This window comes from Mercurialis annua, linkage group LG1-X (genome assembly GCF_937616625.2).
Source record: "Mercurialis annua linkage group LG1-X, ddMerAnnu1.2, whole genome shotgun sequence".
Taxonomy (NCBI): Eukaryota; Viridiplantae; Streptophyta; class Magnoliopsida; order Malpighiales; family Euphorbiaceae; genus Mercurialis; species Mercurialis annua.
In genome coordinates this window covers 62,812,195-62,837,147 of record NC_065570.1, presented here as the reverse complement: position 1 = coordinate 62,837,147, position 24,953 = coordinate 62,812,195, and the positions used below count along the sequence as shown (strand labels likewise).

General features: G+C 30.2%; 3 protein-coding genes across 5 annotated transcripts; 1 reads left to right on the top strand and 2 right to left on the bottom strand.

Moving 5' to 3' along the window:
* Positions 1-280: 280 nt before the first annotated feature.
* LOC126676971 (uncharacterized) lies at positions 281-1,826 on the top strand. The gene has a single exon (XM_050371358.2). It carries the CDS (start codon positions 713-715, stop codon positions 1,616-1,618), a length of 906 nt encoding a protein of 301 aa, XP_050227315.1. The 5' UTR covers positions 281-712; the 3' UTR covers positions 1,619-1,826.
* A 12,711-nt stretch (positions 1,827-14,537) lies between these two features.
* On the bottom strand, positions 14,538-15,602 carry LOC126664558 (stress-response A/B barrel domain-containing protein At5g22580). The gene is made up of 2 exons (XM_050357004.2): positions 15,443-15,602; positions 14,538-14,875 (listed from the first exon to the last, which is right to left on the bottom strand). The coding sequence occupies exons 1-2, from the start codon at positions 15,559-15,561 to the stop codon at positions 14,671-14,673; spliced, it is 324 nt and encodes a 107-aa protein (XP_050212961.1). The 5' UTR covers positions 15,562-15,602; the 3' UTR covers positions 14,538-14,670.
* Positions 15,603-20,557: 4,955 nt separating this feature from the next.
* LOC126654933 (tRNA dimethylallyltransferase 2) lies at positions 20,558-23,884 on the bottom strand. Of its 3 annotated transcripts, none has more exons than XM_050348945.2 (10): positions 23,590-23,881; positions 23,418-23,497; positions 23,272-23,340; positions 23,098-23,173; positions 22,891-23,009; positions 22,322-22,396; positions 21,508-21,927; positions 21,300-21,375; positions 21,045-21,208; positions 20,558-20,925 (listed from the first exon to the last, which is right to left on the bottom strand). In XM_050348945.2, the coding sequence occupies exons 1-10, from the start codon at positions 23,765-23,767 to the stop codon at positions 20,767-20,769; spliced, it is 1,416 nt and encodes a 471-aa protein (XP_050204902.1). In that variant the 5' UTR covers positions 23,768-23,881; the 3' UTR covers positions 20,558-20,766. The 3 variants fall into 3 exon arrangements, with proteins under 3 accessions (XP_050204902.1, XP_055960277.1, XP_055960278.1); XM_056104302.1 differs by having other exon boundaries at positions 21,508-21,849; XM_056104303.1 differs by having other exon boundaries at positions 20,788-20,925; positions 21,026-21,208; positions 23,590-23,884.
* Positions 23,885-24,953: the final 1,069 nt, after the last annotated feature.

Genomic DNA, 24,953 nt, shown 5'->3' with positions numbered 1-24,953 from the left:
AGCTCAATTTTACTGAACTTATCTAATTTTTTAATTCGGTTGTTTGATATTTAAATTTGTTTAGTAAGTAGTTGTTTTAGTTTGTAGTTGTTGTTTTAGTTTGTGAACCAAACCGATTGATGCTCACTCTTAGATACACCCTCAAGGCCCCATGTTTACCTTCCCTAAACACCAATTATTGTGACCCTATAAATTTACAAAAATACCCTTAAAAAGTCTTCTTATTTTTGCTTATTTAATAATTGTTACTTGGCCTTTATATTATTAAGCCAAGGCATGAAATCTAAAGGCAACCCCATGTTCATCTCACAAAGCTGAGTTGCTTCTCTTTAGACCAGACCAGGTCTCAACTTTATCTATTCCTTTTTTTATTTTTATTTTTTTATTATGTGAATGAACTGTCAAAAGAACTAATGATTAAATAAACAAATCCTTTTTTCAATAATAATAATTAAAAAAAATCTTGAAAATTTCTACTTCAATCTTCTTATTCTTTTTTTAGTGATATATTTTATAAGAATGAGATGCATATTTTATCTTTACTAATTTTCTTTTCATAATCTGCCAAAACTCCAAATCTTTAGATCTCTCTCATTTCTTGTTCTTTCTTCTCTCTTTCCATTTCTTTTGTCCATATTCAAGAAACCCAATTTATTTTCAGTTATACAAATCAAGATTTCAAGAACTGAAGTTGTTCTTTGAATAAATTAAAATGAGAGATATAGTTTCTTGTTTTAGTGAAAATGCAATACAAATATCTAACCCTTCTTGTTCTAGCTATTCAAATAATATTTGCATATCTCCAAATTTAATCCCATCAATTCAAAATGCAGTTACTTGTTTATATAAAATCATTCTCTCAACTCAGAAACAGCTCTTGATTACTGTTACTTGGTGCAAAAACAACACAATTCAAGGACTTAACATAAATTTTGGTACTGATCCTTCAACTTCTTTCAAACTCAACACCAACACAGGCTTATTCAGGAAGAAGAAAGGTAGCAAAATCGTTGTCGAATTGGAAAATTCGAAGATTGAAGTCTTTTGGGATCTTTCTTCTGCTAAATATGACGTCGGACCTGCGCCTGTAGACGGGTTCTATGTTTTGGTCATCGTTGATTCAGAAATAGGTCTTGTTCTCGGAGATATTGGAGGTGAAACTATAAGCAAGAAGCTTAAAATTAGCACTCCGGCGGCGAAAACGAGTCTTATTTCCCGGAAAGAACATTGTTCGGGTAATACTTTATATGCCACGAAAGCACAGTTTTGTGATACGGGAATTCAACACGAGATTTTGATAAAGTGCAGCGGAGAAAATGAAGGGCTAAAGTATCCGGTTTTATCAGTATGCATTGATAAGAAGACGGTGATTCGTGTTAAGAGACTGCAATGGAATTTTCGAGGGAATCAAACGATTTTTGTTGATGGTTTGCTTGTTGATCTTATGTGGGATGTTCATGACTGGTTTTACAATTCCGATTCTTCTGGTTCAGCCGTGTTCATGTTCAGGACGAGAAGCGGAATGGATAGCAGATTATGGTTAGAAGAGAAATTGACGCAGAAAGATCAAGAAAGAGTTGAATTCTCTCTATTGATTTATGCCTGTAAGAGTCCTTGAAATCAAGAATTAAAAAAAAAAACTAACTTTATATTCATTTTCTTGTTCTTGAGATCTTGTTCATTTTTCAATCTCTGTTTGATTTTTTTTTAGTTATTTCCTTAATTGTTAACTTTGAAATTGTTTTAAACACTTAGCAATCATATTTCTTAGTTGCTTAGTGCTGTTATGTTAATTGAGATATATACAAGAATATTGTATTCTGTTATTAATTTTGATGCTTATGTATTTTTTCTCAAGATCAACAATTGCATTGATTTTTCTAAAGTTATATTATATAGCTAGGGTTAAAAAAATTACAGTTATTACTATAGTTTTTTTTACAAAACGGTTATACCATCGCTTTATTTATGATATATTAATAATTTAACTTTGGTTTTTACATTAATGAGAGGCTACCATCGCAATGCAAGTCAAAAATTGCTTATGTGGCAACGAGAATTTGTATAGTTATCCAACATATTTGTCGCCGGATAAGCAATTTTTGACTTGAATTGTTGTAGTAACTTTATGTTGCTCTAATTATAAGAATTAGTTATTAAAATATAAAAAATAAACGATAGTAACCCGTTTTGTAAAAAAATTAAAGTTTAATAACCGGAGAAAGCTTTAACCCTATTACAGTATATGTATCTACATGAGTTTGAATTATTGAGGAGGTTCAAAATTGTATAAAAAGGTGAAAAAACAGATAGGCAAGTGAGCTTTTAGGGGAATTTTGAAGAATATCAATGAAGATTTGCTAAAAGGGCACTAAGAAGATGTTGAAAGATATCACTGAAGATTGCTTTTGGTCTTACAAGGACAAAATAAAGTTGAATTACATGAGAATACAATGCATTGTGAGTATAATATAAATTTTTGCTAAATTTACTCTAAGTTCATCTCATTCTATTTCTATTATTAGTACTTAAAATTTAGAATTTAGATTTATGACGACTTTAATCAAATTTTGAAATAGTTGCTATAGAATGTAGGGTTGATTACAATTGTTCCTTGAAATTTAGCATGCTTAGCAGTTTTTAATTTGAACTTTTACTTTGACACTTTAAAATACGAATTACAAATTTTTTGCTATTCATAATTCCCCTTTCAATAAAAATTATTGATGTTGATGTCGGAATATGGTTTTTTTATCAAACGAATTGTTTGCTGTTCCAAATTATAAAAAATATAATTTTATATTTTAATTTTTTGGAAAATTCGCATTTATACCTGCAAAATTTATCTCATGAGAAAAATTTTGAGTTGAATTTTTTTAGACGAATCGAGTTCAGCGTGTAATGTTTATAAATTTTTTAGTGCAATTATTAAGTTCACAAAAAAGTTTATCTCATTGGAGCAATTAAAGCTAGGAGATGCCCTCTAATTTAACCAAGTTTGAGGAAGCTTGTGAACTTTGGTCCCTTGGATATGACACAAGACAATTTCAATTTAATTCAATGAGCCTTTCATTAATTTTTGTTCAATGTCTTTGTTGTCTTCACTGAGAGGTAATTTGGATGCACCAATTATGTCTCCTTGTACAGTAATGGTCCCCCAAGTTTTTATTTTGTCATTTGGACCACAAATAAATGGCAAAATTGCAGTTAATCAACTGTAGATTTGTACTTAAAAACTTGTAGACAATTTGTACTCTTTAACTCTGTTCACAAAGGCACAAGATTCTGTCTATTATGGGGTTTCTCTTTACACATTGTATTTATTTGGGTTTCTCTTTTTGGTTTATTGACCTACAATGTCATTATCTTAACACCAAAACATAATTGGCATCTTGAAGAAATGGACAACATTTGCACCTATGATGCTTGAGCTTTCTTAAATTTACTTTTTCAGTGCTTCAATTTTATTCTTTCAAATTGGTATTTCAACTTTTAAAAGGCGAAATTGTTTTTAATTATCCTCAATTTTGACTATTTTATCAAATATATTCCTAAAAACTAATTTAAACATTCTTGCCGGTCAACTTTTTTTGTTTTGATAAATATACAACCTTCAATTTAAACCTACTTTTAAACTCATAATTCTCATTTTAAACCCATATAACTCCTTTTAAACTAAAATAAAAGATTAATTATATAAAACAGTCATGGAATAAAATAAGCTACAAATATAAATATAATTTAGAGTTTGGATATAATTGTTTCAATTTGCAATATTGACGGATCAAAATATTCAATTATTTTTAAAAATATATTTATAAAATGATCAAAGTTATATAAAATTATTTTGCCCTTTTAATCTATGAAATAAGAGTATTTATACATTTTTGGTCACTAGTACAAAAATAAATAGTTTAGATAATATAGTTATAATTTCAAAATACTATAGATACTAAAATATCATATTAAAAATAGTTTAAAAGCCATTGATATAATTTCTTTAAAATATAAAAAAGATCTTACAGAGGTCGAGATCAAGGGTAATTCGCGAAAGAGTTCAGATTTTTCTTTTAATCATTAGAGGTTTATAAAAAGAGATATATTTGTATTTAATTGTATAATAAAGAATGGGATAAATTCATTTTATTGACCCGCGATTTTAAATTTTTATACAAAGAGTCATGTGGAATTTCTTCACATCATAAAGAGTCATGTTGTATGAAATTTCATCAAAAAATATCTAATTTTTATAATAATTTATATATCTTCTAATAAAATATACTTACTGATATAAATAAAATAAATTTTAGTCACTTAATTTATTTCAGTCTAAATATAAATATAAATATAAAAAAACTACAAAGACAAACTATAATTTTTATTGTTGAATTATTAAAAATAATATAATTTATTAATATATAATAGAATTGGACATGTTTTACTAAAATTTCATACCGCAAGACGCTTTGTGATGTAAAAACTTTCATATAATTTTTTGTGTCAAAAGTTAAAATTACCGGGTAGTTAAATGAACTTAACCATTAATAAATTGACGGATTTAAATAAAGATGAGTAGAATAATTTAATAGAAAATCAAATTTGTAGAGGAATGGTATTGGTACTTGAAGTTTTAATCTTTGCAAGGACAGTCAAGTCTGATGATACTTGTGGACCATCTCTAGTTGAATGTAAATGGAATTTGAACAATTGTGTTTCATTTCATTGACAAGCCAAATATCTCTTCCATAGGGGAAATTTAACTAACTATTTCTAACTGTCATGATATTTTTTTCTGGTTAAGAATTGAAAGTGAAATCTGGTTACATTGGCCTAAATAGTTTATAACAATTTTAATTTTCCTTACATGAAATAATGAAAAAGAATATATTAATAAAAAGTGAGTTTTTTCTTTTATTTCATACCATAACTTGTTATTGCTTTTGCTATTATAAGTAGAGAGGTGTGCGCAGTCAGTAATTTTGGTTGGATAGTAGAAATATTTAAACAGACTGATTTAAAAAAAAATCGAGTTAAAAGATAAAATTCAGTTTGGTACAATTTGATAAAAATATAAGAATAATAATTTTTTTATTTTAAAGATAAAAATATTAAATTTAGAAATTAAATCTAAGCTAAGTTTTTTTTATGATTAATCTAAGCAAATTTATAATAAATTATATTGTGAGTGGAGGATGTGCCTACTGAAAGAGCCCGGTTCACTTAGAATATGGTCACATGGCTGTTTAAATTGGAACCTCGAGTCACCACCTAGTCAAACTATTAAATCCTTTTTTTTATTGACTGAGCGTCTCACTTGCTTATTGATGTATAAGACGCCGTGCATCGGACCAAAAGACCAAATTTGTATTTGATTTATTTATTTTATTAATTTAGCATGTATATCCCAAATAGTTAAATCCAAGTTATACATGTAATAACAATCTCATCAAATAAAACGACTAGAAATAAGTGTTGGAAATAAATAACTGGATATAACTGCGGAAATAAATGTAGACATGCATTACATTCATGAATGACATCTAACTTTAGAGGTTTCTAACACATATTCCCTCAAGTTCATAATATTTGTCGCATTTGGCCATTTCACATGGATTAAAAAAACAATAAATGTGTCTTGATATGTATGTATTTTTACTGAATTGTCCATATTTATTTATATTATTTTTATGTTTGACTAGTCTTTTTTAGTTTTATTAAGGTATTTATTGTTAAAGATAAATTTGGAAAAACAACAATAAATACTCTCTTGTTATCCTAATGTGACAAATATTATGGACCAAAACAATTTTTCAAATGCGACAAATATTATGAACCGGAGGGAGTAACAGACAAAAGTGAATTTTATTCCAATCACATGCACAAAACCTAAACCATATATAAAAGTGAGATTGTTTGTAAAAATTTACCATCTTCAATATTTATATAACCACTAATTACAGATTTCATGGCATTCCTAAAGTTTTTATGTGTTTCATTAGTTTTGAATAATGTGATTATTTGATTAATCCTGCTAATATTGAATTTGGACATATACATTCAAAGTAATAAACACATTTTACATGCTCAATACAATAATTAATATACATATAAGATTAAAAATACTTTTAAACCTTGTTATGGAACGTTTGATAGTTATATTTTATTATTTTTTTATCAATAAAGGAAGATTCAGGATCTAATCAAAACATGAAAGTTATTCCTCTTGTCGATATGAGTTCACCACTTCAAATGAGGGTCAATTCAGAATACAGACAAAGCGGGAAAACGTCAAATCAAATTTCTGGATAGAGAACTCGCATCGACACATGGCGCCATAAGTGATGTGGCGCCATGACCATATGTGGCGGCAGCAAGAAGTTGACTAGACGGGATGAAGGTGACTATACGAGCTAAGATGGATTGGCGGCAAGGCCAATATAACTGACATCTAGAGGATGAACATGCATCGATGCTAGTTCAAATTGGCATCGACGTTGGTTCTCCTCTGTTCCTTGGAAATTCGATTTTTCACTTAAAAACACGTAAGTATTTGAGACTAATATATGATTAATAAAACTTATAAAAATCATTAAAAGCACGTAAATGTTGATTTAGGAGAAAAATCAATGGAAATCATGGCAAGACATTTAAGAATACAAAAATTCTAAACATGCATTTTAATGGATTAAAATTGAATTCATATGCAAAATATAGATATTTTTGTGTATAGGACTGTTTGGATCCTTAAAAATACCGTTCTCAGATATAGGGTCTTTTTCTAGTGATCCAAAATGCATAATCCATTATACAATACTATAAAGCGATTGATTCTTGAAAAACCGGAGCGTGAAAGCTTGATTTGATTGAACTTGTATGTATAATGATGGATGAAAATAGTGGTGGTGGATGAAATTTTAGTTTTTTTTTTTAATATCAATAATTTTTTTTTATTTAATCTGGTGTATTAATTGTCCACCCCTTTATTATATACATATAAGGTGGTATTATAGATTTTAAGCTAAGATTATTAGCTAGGTTTCAGGCTAGGTTAAAACACTTATTTTAGGTTAATTAAAATTAATTTTAGATTAATTAGTGTATGTCATGAAAATGGTGGCAAATAGTCCATTTTAGTCTCTAAATTGACCAAAAGGGTCTTCAAAGTCACTAAGGTTAGAATTTAGACAATTTGATCTATCAAACTTACAAATTGGCCTATAAATTTATAAAACATTGTAATTAATCAAATTGTTTTGACTTTTATAACAAGATCTTTGGATTTTTATGGGTTATTTTGGACAAATATACTTACATCCTTTAATTTAACTGATATACATCAATCTAGTCCACTTAAATTCTAACGAGCGGATCGTTAGCTCGTCATCTGGACGGTGTCTCTGAATCTTATCATCGGACGCTTCAACCCCTTATTATTTTTCTACCTGTTCAAAAAAGAGGTGCCTATATATATATATTTATATATTTTAATTATTTGAACACATAAAAAAATCTATTATTTTAAGGATATATATATTTTTCCAGTCTTCTAAAATTAAAATCAATCGAATAAACTAATTATTTTAATTTATTTTGGTTCAATTTTTTGTTTGGTTTGGAAAACTTCCCTAATATGAGACATGGAATTTTTTTGTAAGTTTGATTCCTGTTGAATTTTTGGAATTGAACTTTAATCTAACCTTAGGCATATTAATAGGAAAACGTCAATAAAATGTACCAAAATAGAAGCTTCATCATTCAAGCATGTCATAAAAAAAAGTCATGGTTAGGTCTTTTAGCACAAGCATAGAAAGTGTGAAGCAATTCAAAGTCCTTTTACCAAAATTTATAATTTTATTCAATATATTGAAAAACAAGTGAAATAATTCATGGGTTACTATAAAAAAGGGCAAAAAGAGAAATTATGAAAAGTGAACTTGAATGAACGTGCTCATTTGGTTGAATAATTAAGAGCATGCTCTTTTTTTTTCCCTTTGATTTTGCTCATTCTAGTTGACAAGTGGTGGTGCCGTTCAATCCATGGCAATGTACATTTGTTATATTTTTTAGTGGCATTGTACATTTGTTGTCTCATGTCCTTAGCTTATAAACTTGAGGAGTACTTGATACCTAGAGGTGCATTCCGTCGATTCGATCAAAAACAAATTATTTTTTCTAACATCAAATTAATTGATCGATTGAATGTTTAAAATCGAAACAATCGAATATGAATTTTGAACTAAATTTAAACCGACATAAATCCAAAATTTGAAAATTTCTAAACCAACCTGGACCAAATAGATCGGTAATTCAGTCAGTTCGATTAAACCGACAGTGATGATAGACTTTGAAAAAAAATTGAAATTTGAAAGGTTAACAATGGCAGTTAATGGAAGAAAGAAGAAAATGATGAGAAATAAGGGGAAGAAAAAACGACAAGCTACATGTGTTGATCTCTCTAAAAAAAAACTAAAACAAACCGACACGTGTAAGGCATAGATGTATAACATGTAAAAAATTTATGTTATTAGCTAATAAATGTAAACCTTTAATTAGTATTGATGAAAGAAAATTAAAAATTTAGCATTTTCGTAATAAAAATCCGCATTAAGCTCAATTTTGTAATTTTTCCAATATTTTTTTTTCGTTCGAGCCCAACGCACACCCGAATCGTCAACTCTACGAATCAACAAATTTTATAAAAATTACTAATTTGTAAACCCTAAACACTTAATTAGAAACTTGAAATATTTAAATCGCTTCATATAGAAAAAATGTTCGCTAGTTTAATATTTCAACTATAGTATATGTGGAAATAATTTGCCAAGTATTACCTTGGAAACAAAAGTTGATGCTAACTAGTTGATTTCTTCACATCCATATCCTGATCTACGACTCCATCAACAAGTACATTTCAGTTGAAATGTTGAAATTTTCAATTAGAGAAATTTGACTAACTCTTAATGATTAGGTATCAATTTGGGAAGAAGCACAATGAATATAGGGTTAAATCCACATTGTAAGGCAAGCCAACAACGTGTGGGACTTAACTGACTTCTTGTAAGCACTTTTTTTTTTTTATCCACTTGTAAGCAGTTGAATGATGAGAATTTAGTTCAGTTTTTTTAAATACAAAACCAGTGCGACTACTGATTTATGATTTGTATTGGTTTATTTAGTTCCACAACTGGTTCAATAAATAAAATGAAAAATAAGGATATTTAGTATATGTACTAAAAAAACTATTAAATGAACCACACTCTAATTAATGATAACTATTTGTGTGATTCAAATTCGACAAACATGGGATCTAAATTTAAACATTATGTACTTTCTCTTTTCTCCAATTTGAAAACTTTAACCATCAAGAGTGTTTTTTTTTTTGCTCCGACTGTCGTTAATGGTTTATTTTTACCGTTAGCGGTAGTCATTTTTTCATTACTCTACAATAAAATAAATAACCGTCTCCTTTTCATTTTTTTTGTTTTTGTTGGCAAATCTGTCGACGAGGCGCATCAATTTTAATATATATACAAATCAAAAATCAGAGATAGATCAAGACTTTTCAAGTCTGAAGATGAAATCGTTTATAGGTTATATTAGTTTTTTTATATCTTTATTACATCGATTGTCTTTTTTTACGAAATTTTTGATGTTCCTTTTCTATGAAAGATTTGTTTGTCTTTTTTATGAAGGATTGGTTGGACTTTCTAGTAGACATAGAAGAATTAGATCTTATCGTCATAGAGCAGTTATGTAATTTTTATTTTTATTGTAAGACGATCTACAAATTAAGATTTTACATCTTGTTCTGTGTCAAGTCATTAAAAACGGTCATACCCAGCTTTTTAAATTTTTACACTTATAACTGTTTAATATTAATGGAAGATTATTGGGTTATCAACAAAATTCGACAAATAGACTATTTTATAGGTTTAGTAGTTTTGGTTTTTGCAATTTTTTCGGTTCAAAAAAGTTGAACTACATTTACAGCTTTTATAAAAAAAATACCAAACTAACCTAACTTTGGATATGCTATTAATTTGGTTGAACTGATAAGTCCAGTTCTTAAAACGTTATATGTAAAGTCATAATTTTTATTCTCCGGACCCGAGGGGCACTTGAGTCAGCAGCCGGCGCCCGACTGCATCTTGACCCCTATCCAATTTTTAGGCCAATTCCTTCTTTATACTACCAAAAATTGAGATTCTTGCCGAATCCGAGTTTGCTGCTCCAACCATTACCAAACTAATACCTATTCCGTTTAGCACTTCAGGTACTTCTGTTGCGTATAATGTAAATCCCATAGCGGATCAATTCCAACAAGCCCTAAATTCTCTCACTTGTCTGGTCCATACACCGGTAGTAGGACTGGTCGTTAAGGTCTTCCTGTCGTCTAGGAATAGGCGTGTGAGTTCTCATAGCAAGTGAAATAGCTAGCGATCTATGTTGGTAAGGCGTCTGAAGAATTCCCTTCCCGTCTTGAAGAATGGGACCTCTCAATAGAAGGAAGGAAAGACTAAGGCTAGCTAACTACCCCTTTTTTTGCTTGGTTCCCTTCCTTGCCTATAGGGTGACATGGGCTCTGTAAGACGTCCTATGTTGCACACTAACTCGAAATCTCCCACATCCATTCCCGCATCATATTGCCAAAAAGCTTTTTCACTAGAAAACTGGAACATTTCACCTAGACATAGAAAATAAAATGTTCAGAGAGATGAAAATAATTAATTACCTCTTACTCTGCAATTTATTTAATTTGTAAATAGATTTATTTTATAATACATTTAGATTAAATATAATAAATTCTCTAAAATTTAAAAATAAAATTTCAATAAAATACAGCACATTTACAAAATATGATTTATAAAATTTTAAACAAAATATTAAGGTTTGGAGTTTAAATTTGTTTTCTTGGCAATAACATGTCTATGATTGCTTTGGGAAATGGGCTGGACTATCTTATTTGATGAGACCCACTAGTTCTAAGTCTTTTCAAGGCATGGGCCTGAGCTATTTGGTTCATAACATGTTTTTGCGCTGTTTAAAACGAGCATGAAGACTCAACAGAGTTTCTAAATTTAATAAGCACAAAGATACCCCTAAACAATTCATGATTTATCCAAATACATAGAAGTTCAAATTATAACATTTCTACTTAAGCACGCTTAAAATTTATATTTTATATCAATCCACTAAAAAACACACATGAAACACACAAATAATAAAGTGTCAAAAATGGGTCAAAACGCGTCAAAACACGTCAGCAACACGTCTAGAAAACGTATCAGAAAAACGCGTCAGTTACACATTAGCGTGTCTTGGCATGTCAAAAATATTTAAATAAAAATTATATGTATCATCAATGGCGGATCTATACATTTTATATAATGGAGTCTATATAAATATAATTTTTTAATTATATAATATTAAAATAATAAAATAAATTTATTGTAATAATTCTCGAAAAAATTATACTATAATCTTTTAAATTTTAAATTATATAATATTCAAAAAATAAAATATTATAATTATTTCGATGATTTTTTTGTCTTAAAAATATTAAATAATTACATTGTTATCACACTATTAAATACACATGTATGTTATTAAGTCAATTATTAATAAACATACACTTTTAAAATATAATAGCAATTGATAAACAAAATAGATGAACCAATATGTGTAATTAATTTTCTAAAATATTTATATTATACATATAAATTAAAATTAAGATTTAAATTTAATAAAAACTATATATTAAACACTAAGTATATTGAATTTTTTATTCTTACCAGTTAGAATTTTAATTTGCATTTAATTACTTTTATTTTTAAATCAATAAAACATATATGTAGGTTTTAAATACATGTCTTTTGAAAGAAAATTCAATATCTTAAAGGTTTATTAAGTTTTTAATGGATATATAAACGTTTCCGTGCTACGTAGCAGTCTCGGTTAATGGTTGCCCTTCAGAGAACTTTTTCATGGAAAGAGGGATTAGGCAGGGAGATTCCCTTTCTCATACGCTGTTTGTTATTTTTTTTATTTGCTAAACATAACAATATATAAATGTATAAGAAGAAAGGTCATCTCCTGAAGATGACGAGCCATTCTTAAACAAGAAAAATAAAAGTGGACTTTGCGGCTACTAATTGAGCCATCAAAATACACATTCGTTTAACAAATTAAAATACGAATACGTGAATAATTTGTTAAACGAACGGTAACAAATTATAGAGTTATAAAACTTTTTAAATAAAAATTACTTACCATTGACAGCGACTAAAATAATATAAATATTACCTTATTTTTATAGAACGCAAATCCCCTTTCTCCTATGTTGTTTTTTATTGCAGTTGAAGTTTTGAGATCTCTTTTTGTCAAGGCGACTACAAAAGGTCTCTTGAATGGAATTTCAGTGGAAGGTTATAGCACTCCGATCTCTATTTTGCAATTTGCTGATGATACTCTCCTCTTTGTTCCCAATGATCTAGAACAAGTTAGAAATATTTTAAGAATTCTAAGGTGTTTTGAGCTAGTATCGGGTCTTCAAATTAATTTTCAAAAATCTTCTTTAATTGGGATTAATGTTGACAGAGTTTCTTTAGACAGTGCGGTTGCTATCCTGAAATGCCAAATTGAAAATTTGCCTATTACATACTTAGGGATGCTTTTATCGTTATGGGAACTGGTGATTCGCAATTTTTCTTCTCAATTATGTACTTGGCGAGGTAATCTTTTATCTCCTGCAGGAAGGCTTATATTGATAAAATCTGTAGTGCTCACTTAATATCCCTCATTCGGATGTTTTGTGCCCGAAAAAATATATGAAACGTTTTTTTTTGTTTGGGGGGGGGGGGGGTTGCTTACGTTTAGCGGAGGGTGGATTAAATATTAAATATTTCGAATCTGCAGATCACCAAATATGTTAGTGAGTGATGCTTTTGATTGGCAGAATCAAGCTTTTACTATCAGCAGCTGGGCCCGTCGTCCTCGGGTGGGAGAAGCTGCAGACTTAGCCCGTTTGCAGCAGCAAATCTCAGTTGTTTCTCTTGTTCATGGGCAATCAGGCCGGTTTTGTTGGATGAAGTCTCAATATTATACCTCTTCTTCTATGTCCAAGCTGTTGCGTGAAAATGGAGATTCTACTGCTCTAATAGGTTTAAACATGGAATTACATTTCGTTCGATTGATTTGGAGAACCAAACTTCCCCCTAAAATTCAATTTTTTTTCTGGCTTTTGGCTCATGATAGAATTTCTTGTTAATCGGTTTTAGCTCGTAGGGGAATCATTCTTCGTGAAAATAGTGGTTGTTTATTATGCTTGCAAGAAGAGACGACTGCTCATATTTTCATGCATTGCAATTTTGCTTGGAGAATTTGGTCTCATATATATGATGAATTTAAGCAACCAGATTTTGGCCGTTCCTAGTACAGTCGATTATTTCTACTATTTTTGGTCTAACCTTTCGAAGAAAGGTCATAGAATCCTTTGGAACTTGATTTGGTTCTTCACATTTTGAAATATTTGGAAAATAAGAAATAGACGAGTCTTCAAGTTCAAGACATCTAAGATTGATAATCTTGTTTTCATGAGCGTTACTCAGTCGGTTCTATTTTATTAGTCATTCCATCCGACTTTTACTTATTTTTGCTTAGACGTTTTTAGAAGTTTGGATTTGTTCTTTAGCCATTCTTGATTGTAGTAGTTTTTTTGCCTTCCATTTTTTGTAGTTGTGCTTATACAAATATTTTTTATCAAAAACAAAATACAGACTATACAAAATTACAAATGTTTAATCCACTTTATAGTTTAGCATTTTATGTCGTTTGTTTCTTAGCTATAATGTATAGTATAATACTAGTGCTACGGTGCTGTTTTGCCTAATGTTGGAAAATATTTAATAATGGTGAAAAGTTCACATAATTATTTTTCATTTGAAGCTTAATTTGGTGAGATCCTCTTTGAGAAAGTATCAGATTTTGGTGTTTTTCCATTTTTAAAATGATTAAAACGTGAATGAGAATTAGTAATAAAAAAATCACTAGCGCAAACAACGAAGAAGTTTTTGCCCCATATTAGCTAGAAAATTTGGTTTCAAATGGTTGTCATTGATTTACAACTTATTTTTAAGAGTTGGTTCTGTTTTTGTTTGTATTTTTATTTTCAATTCAAGGATCTTATGATACATGAGCAAAGTGAGAGAGAATAATGAGACAAAACACGAAGTATATATATATATATATATATATATATATATATATATACATGTCATATGACGATCAGATCTAATACCAACTATCATCTTCGCAGTAAATTAACGTTTATATTTATTTTTTCTTTCACTTTTCTTTCCCCGTCTTATAGTTCCGTCGTTGTTATTTTTAAAGTAATGCTAATTAGACTACTCATCCAGCATTAACGCATCAGATTCGACAAAAACTCTGAAATTGAATGCGCATGAACAAGAACAATAATAGGATGGACGACGTCCTGGAAAATCGTTGCGTTACATCTCTTCTAAAAATATAAAACATTAGCGCAAGTGATGTTGAAATTCCATAGAGTTTAAAAGGAAATAGCCAACAATAAGTATCAAATAATAGTACATTGATGGACTCACATCACAAGTAACATTCAAATACCATTCAAATACTATATGTTACAGATCATGCAGATGGAGTTGGTTTAATCTGAACGGCTGAGAAACAAAGAACCAGAATTTTCTCAATAGCAGCTGAAAAAGTAGCAGAATATTCAACATGATTAGGGTGGGTTTGAAATGCAGCGTAGTCTTCTTTCTTGTCAAATGTCATTGAGAAAGAATGAGTGTAGCCTTGTGTCAGCATTTCTGGGCCTTCCATATCCTGTCCCCTGTTTATCAATTTCACCGAATAATATTTTATCAATATCTTTATACGAGATCAGCTCGATAAAATTTCGAGATTTGGTTCAAATTTCTTTGAATCGAGCTTGATCTCGAGCTTAATCTCGAACCTGAGTTTGACTATCAAATAAAGAAAAAGTTTGCAAGTGTTGGATTCGAACTTATAACTCGCGTCGAGAGTTTGAGTAGCTCGGATTTCATTTGGAGTTCGAACTCCGACATAAAAGTTTAAATTCATTCGATTTTGGATGACATTTTTAAACTCTAGCTCGAGCTTAGCAAATCGAATGTTCCTTTACGCCCTTGATTTCTCGGTTCTATTTTTGTATAAACCTCATTATTTAGCACGAAAACGCAAACATCGAAATAGAAAATACTGAAATCTAAGATGTGTGTAGTTCTTTTTTATTATCGTACAACTTTATGTTATTCGTAAAATAAAAACAAAAATACTAAAATAAAAAAATGCGGAAATAGAAAACATCGAAACATATCGATCATAGCGTGGATTATTAGAAGAAGGTAGCTCAAGATTGAAGTAAAGATGAACTCACCATTCAAAAGATTTGACAAGATCAACATCAGCAACAAGTTTCTCCATTCCTTTAATGATATCATCCACAGCAGAACCTTCCTTAAACTTAACAGTCACCAAGTGCTTGAACCCTGCCATGGCTTGCTATTACAAAATAAAACCCTAATATCATATATATATATATATATAGACAATTTACTGTTCATGTGTCAACTTCAATAATACTATCTGTCTACTGTCACTGTCCCATGACACATTTCACGCAACCCTAACCTACATTTGAACAAGAGTAAAGGGTTAATTATTTTATGAACATAGGGTTAACGCGACTCTCAAATTTGTGTACCGAAATCAAATATATATATTTTAGTTTTTTTAAATCAATTACATCTTTAAGTTTATATTTTGTAATCAAATAAATCATTTAGTCAATTAGGTTTTCAAATTTGTATCTCGGAATCAAATATTAATAAAATATACAATTTTGGAATTATTTGACAAAAAAAGAGAAATTTCGAAAATAATTAGCTCATAAATTAAAAAGGGTTAATTGCAAATTAAATCACAAACTTTATCCTGATTTGCAATTAACACGAACTTTGAAATTTGGCAACATCGGTAACCAATTTTTACTTTTTGGCAAATTAGTACACAAAATAAAAACAACATTAACATGGACTTTGTAATATACAGTCGCATGTTATTGCATTATTACTCGGTGTACCAAAAATAAAAGTTAGTTACTGACATTGACAAGTTTCAAATTTTTTGTATAATTATCAAAAAAATGTGTTATAATTGCAAATCACGTTAAAATTTATGATTTAATTTGCAATTAACTCAATTAAAATGACATTTTTGAACCAAAAATACAAGTTTAGGGATGTAAATAACTCAAAAAGAGAAGTTGAAATATACTTATTTGATCCCGAGACACAGGCCGAGTTGACCTTTTATTCATTATTTTATATTCAACCATATAATGTTTACATAACTATTATCGGTATTTAATTGGTCAAATTATCTTTCGAATTTAAATCTTTGCGTTTTTTTATTAATTATGATCAAATTTCTTCATTTTCACGATTATATACAATTTAAAGACGAATTTTACTTATGTTCAAAGGCAGAAACAGGAAGAATTTATGTTGGTTAATTGCCTACTTTGTTATTCTTGAGAGTTTGAAAAAATATTAATATTTAATTTTATATTACAGTAAACTTATAGCATTATTCATCTTAAAATATATATTTGTCAAGTTTGCACGTCTCACAAACTTTCAGTGCAGTCTTATTGACTTTATAAAAAAAAGGTCTGCTACTGCTTATGTCGTAATTCATCGATCACGTAAAACATTCACAATTTGTCAACCATATATATAATATTGACCTGGTTGATTGTGCAATTTTTTTAAAATAAATCGATTTTGTTATTAAAATAAAACAAATGATATTTCATAACGATTTTATAAAAATATTATAGTTGAAGAATTACATAATTATTTAACCCTAAAAGCTTTTTTTATATATATAGTGAATATATAAAAGTATATTAAAATCTACAAAAAGTAGATAAAACTCCTCTATTCAAGAGTCTACGAATAATGAAGGAAACAACTCTGAGATAAGAGAATATAAAAGTCGAGATAATATAATGCAATCCAAATTTCTATAAAAATCAAAACAAGAATAAGAATATGAATTACAAAAGCATTTATAAACAAATTCAGCGGATATTAAATTCCTTGAGTTGCTGAGTTATTTATAAATTATAAAAAAATATTGAATTAATTTTCATTAAAAAGGGATACTTATTTATGATTTGATTACAACTGGAGGTTACTGTTGTAAAAAAATGTCACTAAATTTATCGTGAATTATAAAAAAAGGTATTGAGTTATATCTCTTGTTAAAAAAAATGATACCAAATTATACCTCATTTTGAAATTTTGGCATGACACGTAAGCAAAAACAATGTGTTTTAAGCATTTTTCGACGACAGTGATTTCCGTTAAAACTATAACCGAGTGACCTTTTTGTAACGAAAGTTAACTCGGTATTTTATTTGTAATTTGTGGATAATTCAGTAATTCAGGGACTTTAATATCCCAAATCCAGCTCTAATAAAACTATTGTAGACCAAATTTGTCGATGTAGTACATTTCTGATCAAAATTCCATCTGTTATGACTCTTAAATTTTTCAAATTAGCTCATTCTGCAAAACTTACCAATGTCTTTTTTTATGACCGCTATAAGAAAATAAACTCGGCCATTGAGCATAAAACTCTTCCAAATGAAAACAAATACAAATAAAATAATGAATATGTATTAGTAAAATGTATTTTATAATTTAAGCAGGATTTAACTTTTAATTTTTATAATTTAAAATATATATGTTTTTATAATTCGAATCGCTGATTAAAAATTTAAGCGATCGGTACTAATTTGAACGATGTAATCCATTTTATCATAATTTTCATTTTTAGATTATAATGTTTTACATTTATGTCAATAGATCAAATTTTCCAATCGGTTGTTTGAATTATATAGAAAAGGATTCTAAACTTTTAAGAATTGTAATGATCAACAAAAAAAAAAATTTAAGAATTATTTAAATTTAAAATTGAATTATAGTTCATAATTTTATTTTGTATGGAGGCTTGTAAACAATTCTAGGAAAGTAAAATATATGGAATGGTGCAATGGCTTAATATATAGTTTGACTCCTGAACTTGTACCCTTTTACCCATCTAATCCCTAAATTTAACATCTCACCTATCGAACATCTGAAGTTATTAAATAATCCGATTTAACCCCTGAACTTGATAAATATGTAAGTATTGAACTCTTCGTGTCCACCTGTTACTTGAAACGTTCTAGAAGAAATTGTGTACGGAGGGGTTAAATGTTTACGTATTTATCAAGTTCGGGGATCAAATCGGGTTATTTAACAAGTTTAGGGGTTCGATAGGTGAGACGTTAAGTTTGAAGGTTAGATGGGTAAAAGGGTACAAGTTTAGGAGTCAAATTATGTATTCAGCCATGGTGCAATTATAGTGCATAGTGTATTGACCCACTAGTCAGCAACTTCTTTGCTCCACCTTACAGCAAAATTTGTCCCCCATCAATATTATAGTCTTTCTAACTTTTGCTTTTGCACATGAAATGGGGTCCTTAATGTGTTGGTGCATCCTACATTTTCTTGAAATTTGAATTCCATAGGTTATCATAGCATGACAGACATTTTATATTTTAATCAATAAATACATAAGTTGAATTTCTTTTTTTAATAGAATTTAGAGTGAAAAAATCAAACGAGCATCTCAATTATTGATGGAAACCAATTCCACATGAATCTTAGTGTGCCCAGTCCCATGGAATCCATCCAACTGAAGTGAACTTCATAGTGTTGGAAATTTTTAATTCCGATTTATTCATTATGGACTTCGTTAGTGTTTATTAAATCCGTGTGATCAAATAAAGAAAGACTAGGCTTTAATATGTGTGTGGAGGATAAAGTGTGGGTTGGAGTTAACGGATTTTAATGGGAGTCCGTTCAACTCCTTGACCAATATAAATAGGTAGGGCATTTCTTAATTTTATAAGAAGCATTCTCTAATTTTTTTATAAAGTTCAAAGAAAATATAAGGTATACAGAATAGGGTCATTTTCTGATTGAGATCGTAAGAAAGAAGAGCATAGCTTCTGATCCAAATGGCATCAAGGGATCAAGAACTATACGTTTTCATATCAGATTTTGTTTTTTGATCTCATATCCAATTCAATTGTTTTATGTGTTTTAAGTAGCATGCATATTGATCCGGCTAAATTAAAATGTTAGATTTCTAACACATAGGACTTGCCAAATCGCCATATAAGGATTGAGACTCATTGGACTCGTCCATGAAGGACCGAGTCCTATGGATCTGCCCAACAAGAAAATCGAATCTCAAAGAACTCGGTACGCGTTGACACTCCAAAATATCAGGATAAAAGATCTAAGTTCAAACACAAATTTCATCCAAACTTTAAAAATCTAATCCAAATACAACACCGACAATATAGAAGATTCTACACTCATTTAGAAGATTTAAACCTTCTAAAAGACGACTATGAAAATTGTATTTCCATTATGAATTCTTTTCCTATTCGTACTCTATTATGTATGAGCTACTATATAAAGAGTTTAAGATATACTTAAAAGTTAAAACATTACATTGTATTCACTACAATTACACTAAGGCTAGTAATATTATGATAATGTTATGGCACTGCTATGAAAATGTTATCTACTTTACATGAATTATTTAAAATATTTTATGTAAAAAGTTATACACCAATTTATGATAAAATTATGAAAAAAGTATAATATAAATAATAAATAATAATTTATTATTAGTATAATATATATATAATTAGCATGTGTTTTATAAATAAATTTTATTTAATTTTAAGTATTTAATTCAGTTTATATAATTTTGTAAATATATTATATTTTAAATTTATTAGAAAAGTTTGATAATATTTAAACAAATGAAAAAGAAATGTTAAATTTATTGGTAATATGCACATTTGTTAATTTAAAGAATTGAAAAAAAAAGGAATAAAGAAAACAGAGTAGTAGAGAAAAGAAGTTCAAAGTTAGAAGTAGGCACGTGCACAGTGTGTGTGTGTATATATATATATATATAGAGAGAGAGAGAGAGAGATAACAAATTAAAACAATAATAAAGTAAAAACTATGATATTTGTAAATTTTCTGTGCTGATGTATTATTTACAAATATAATTTTATTTTAGGTTAATTTTTAACTCTCTTTTATAAATTGGACTATTTTCCATTCAAAAAAATCCTTATAAATGACTTATTTAAACTTTTTTCCATTTAAAAAATTCAAAATAACGACTTATTTAAATTTTTTTAATGAAAAGGGATCAATTTAGTACTTGTGACTACAATTGAAAGTGAAAGGTGTGTATTTGCGTACAATTGGCGATTTTACAATGTCGGGATGAAATTGAAAAGGGAAGGTCGAAGTTTTCTGGGACATTAGACCAATTCAAATCTGAAAGTTTCCAACTCAAATCATCTCTTATAATCGAAATTAAAAACATTTATATTCAACATTGCACAAATCAAATCCTATTAAAAGAAATTAAATTAATAATAGCATATTTCAAAGTTTAAAATCTTCAGATTACGAACACTTCAATTTTAAATACTGCAAAACATTTAAACTAGATAATATACCTTGTTTTAAAGAAAATGTGACAAAAATATTTATACCAACCCAGTGCTATTTAATGATAAAAGAAACCGGGTTTCTGGGGTGATTAAGATCATTATACCTCATAACACAAGTTCTCTATACGTTCTGCTTGACTGCATTTTAAATTGTGCTGTTGAGACTTCTGAATACGAGAAATTCGTTTTCGATGCCCACGGCCCTGTTTGTGTTGTTCCCACTCGTGAGCTCCTCTTAGTACTCTATCTCCACACGCCTGCCAATGGACAAAGTTGCACGCGCACAAATTTTAGAGGAAAAAAAGTAATTTTCGAGTAAAAAGAATCGGAAACAATAGTGTTTGACAAAGTAATTACAGCAGTGTGTAGTGCTGACCTTGCATACGTATTGGTTCCACAAATTCCTTTCAATAAGTCTTATTCGAGCACTATCAGAAGCATCAGAAGCTACCTCTGAGCACTCCTCTCCACTTAAAAAAGATCTGATGATTTCCACAGCTGGTCGGACCACTTGTGCCTCCCAAGATTCATCTGATTTGCCTGAAATATATACAGTTATGCAATGTAATTCAGAAAATAGGCCAAATGCTTTTCCCTTCTAACAAGAGCAGAGACAAACGAAAGTTAGTACATAATATGGATTCTGTTGCATCAACGTAATGGATGTTCCATCCGAATAATGTTGTAAGCCGAGTTAACATCCTCTTCTGTAAAATAACAACATAACGAGACAAGCATTTTAAATAAGAATTCTGTCTATCAAATGTGTATATCATACATAGTTATTAACGTGCGTGTACACTCACAAACATATAAAAGAAATGACAGAAAGAACTTACTTGTCGACGAACAAGTCTACGAGTATTCAATTTCACTTTGTCAATGGCTTCAGCTAAAAGAATTTTGGCTTTGTCATCATCAGAAAAACAAAGGATCTCCTTGGTATATTCTTTCAGCATCTTGTTCTTGTTTGGGGACACCAGGAAGAGAGATTCGTCCTTTGAATGGCTTGCTTTGTCAATCATGTCTTCCAAAAGGTAAGCTTTCAAAAAATCATCAAACTCACGCACACCAATGGCTTGCCGCAAGCCTCGAGAATAATTTGCATGAGGATTGTAAACGTCATAAACTTCGCCAAGTAATCCAGCATCAATCATGCAATCTACTCTTTGCCCCACATACTGGTCGATCACGGGGATAGCAGCATCAACACAAATGAAACAGCAATCATATCTACAATCATCAATACGGCCCCAGTTCTGCCCTGCCACATTAAAAATGTTACTAAAACTTGGGATTTGGGAAACCTTTATCATCAGTTCAATAAAAAAATGGTCTTTAATAGGTGCAGAAGTTTGGAGCAGATCATGATCATCACGATTCGCATATATTGCATTAAAATTCTTCTTTGTGCTTATGCAATGTGCAGAAAGTTTGTGTGTCAATGGTAATTATACAGTTTAAACCAGTCTTTAATATGACTACAGCCCTAGCAAGAAATTTAATACGAAGATACACAGTTAAGTGATGCATAATATTCTTCTTCGGAGAACGATTCACTAAAACGAGCAGATTGCCAGAATTACAATTTTCAGTTTGTAAAATAAGATAATGTCCTAGCAAATAGAATAAGCAACATCAAGGATTACCAACCTCTGCAGCCTTTTCCTGATAAAGTTTGCTAGGAAGAATACCACAGCGAGCATGCAAACTAAGATACTGACTAATCTGCAAAAAGAGATCCAGTTTCAATAAAATGTAAGGGATGAAAAAATAAGAACTGTCCACTAAATTTTGAGTTATTTCAGACTTAGATATGAACAAGATTACTGTGTCTGCTGCATGTATAAATTATTAGAGTTGAAATCTTGATCAGGCACGATTATTTAAACAAGCTATGCGTGATAGAACCAGCATAATGCTATGAAACAAAACATGCATTTAGTTATACTAAAATGATCAACCTTTGTGAAAGACAAGCTCCGAAAGAAGCTGAATGAATGATAAATAGATGGAGAAAAAAATTACTGTAAAACGTAGGAACAAAGTTATAAGTCGTTCCAGGCTAGGAAGAGAGAATGTAGCATAATGATTTAATCAAAAATGGTAAAAAAAAAATCACACACATAGCACAACTTATGTCTATCAAAACAAGTATAAAAAATGCACATTTTAACATAAACGGCAAGGACTAAAATAAGGTCCTGACCCCTTTCCCTTACCCTTCTGTGGTTATTTGGATGGACTCGGTTAGCTGCAACAGGATCAAGCTGTTTAAGATAATCATAGCTATTAAAACCATTTCTTTGAAACTCAGACCCCTCATCGTTCTGCTCGTCTCCTGTAAAACCATAGACGATATCAATATCGTAAAGTTGTGACTGTGAAAACTAAATTTGACAGTAGTAGTAGTAGTTGTTGTCACATACCAGAAGGTGGCTCGTTTTGTAAGCTATCATTGAAATCTTCCGCTGTATCAATTAATAAGAAAGGACTTACAAGAGCCTGCAAAAAACAAGCAATTAAACAAGAGTGTAAAACACAAGCCAAACATTGCTAAAACAGAATGTTTACAAGTATGATTGAATTATTCATTGTTGTACCTGAATATAGTAATTAGTACCGCCAACAATAACTGGCAAGCAGTCCCGCGACAGAATTCCGTCAATAATCTAAAATACAAAAGTCATTCCACACTGGAATTAAAGAAACTTTATCAAATTAAGTGTCTTGAAGTGAAGAAACTCACAGGAATAGCAGAATCCCGGAACTCTTTAGCTGTGAATTCTACGCTGGGACTTACAGTTCCAAGAAGATGGTGAGGAATTCCTGAAAGAGCATACAATACAAGGGGGAAAAATCATTCAAAAAAAAGACTAAAAAAGTGAGATAGAAGATGCAGTGTAAGAAACAAAGAGTACCCTTTTGTTCATGAAGAGGGACTTTGTTGGTGAGAACATCAAGGCCGTGGTAGACTTGCATTGAATCAGCGTTGATTATTTCAATATTAGGGCAATGAGTTGCTAAATCAATGGCTAGTTTTGATTTTCCCGAACAAGTAGGACCCATTATCACCACCACCTTCCCCTTCTTCTTCATCTTCTCGCCGATTCTTAATTCTTCTTCGTTTGTTCTTGTTCCGTAATTAGGGTTTCGCACTTATAATTGATTTTCACTGCCAATTTCCAATTTTTGTTGCCATTTGATTTCACTCGGCTCTGTGTTTCGTCCCATTCATTTTTTGAATGACGTGGCCTTTGCCACCTCTGTACCTACGCTTCCGCCTATATGCCAGCTCAGAGGACTTTACATGTGACACATCATCAACAAAGCCCAGGTAGGGAGTAATTATCCCATGCATTGGTTGTGGCATGTCATACTTACAACAAGCTAATGAGCATTTGCGATAGGAAATTTTTTTATTATTGTTTCATTTTTTTATCATTAATTTTTTTATATGGTTAACGCATCATTGATTTGTTGCACGGATGACATGGCACATCGGTTGCGTACAATAATTTTTTCAGGTAGGACATGTACTGTCAATTTTGCTGACACGAGTTGTGCTAGATCATCACCATTTACATGTTGCAAACCATTTACCAATCTTCCGATGACATATCATGGGACGGCTAATATATCATATAATACAACAGCTAATAATCATTCATGGCCCCTCATTTTATAGCCCCTTTATAAGCAATCCTTAAATTTCAAAAACTGTTACGAAATCCCTTAAAGTTTATGTTGACGCTCGAACCAAAATATGACTGAAATACCTCTAAAAATCTAAAATAAAAAATAAAAATTCTAACCAAACCAAACTCAATCCAACCAAATCTGAAACCACCCACTCAGCCCCCTATTCGGCATTCACCCACCCGCTGCACACCCACCGGAAACCTTTGTCGTCGCCACTGTATGAGGAGGAGCATATCTGCCCTACTCGCTTGCTCCTCCTTGGATGGTGGCAGTAGTAGGTATCAGAGGCGGCGGCAGTTAGAGTTAGGTGTCGCTACGAGTTAGGGGTTGGGTGGGTGGTTTTAGATTTGGTAAGATAGGGTCAAACTCATTATTATCAAAATGATTTGAACTTTTTCAAAGACTCAACATGCATGGTTTGGTTTGTTCATATTTTTTAATTATAGATATTTAGAGGTATTTTAGTCATATTTTAAACTAAAGGGGTTTTGCTGGCGCCGACATAAAATTTAGGGGGTTATATGGCCGTTTTTAAAGTTTAAAGGTTTCTTATAGGAGACTCTAAAGTGAAAGATCATGGGTG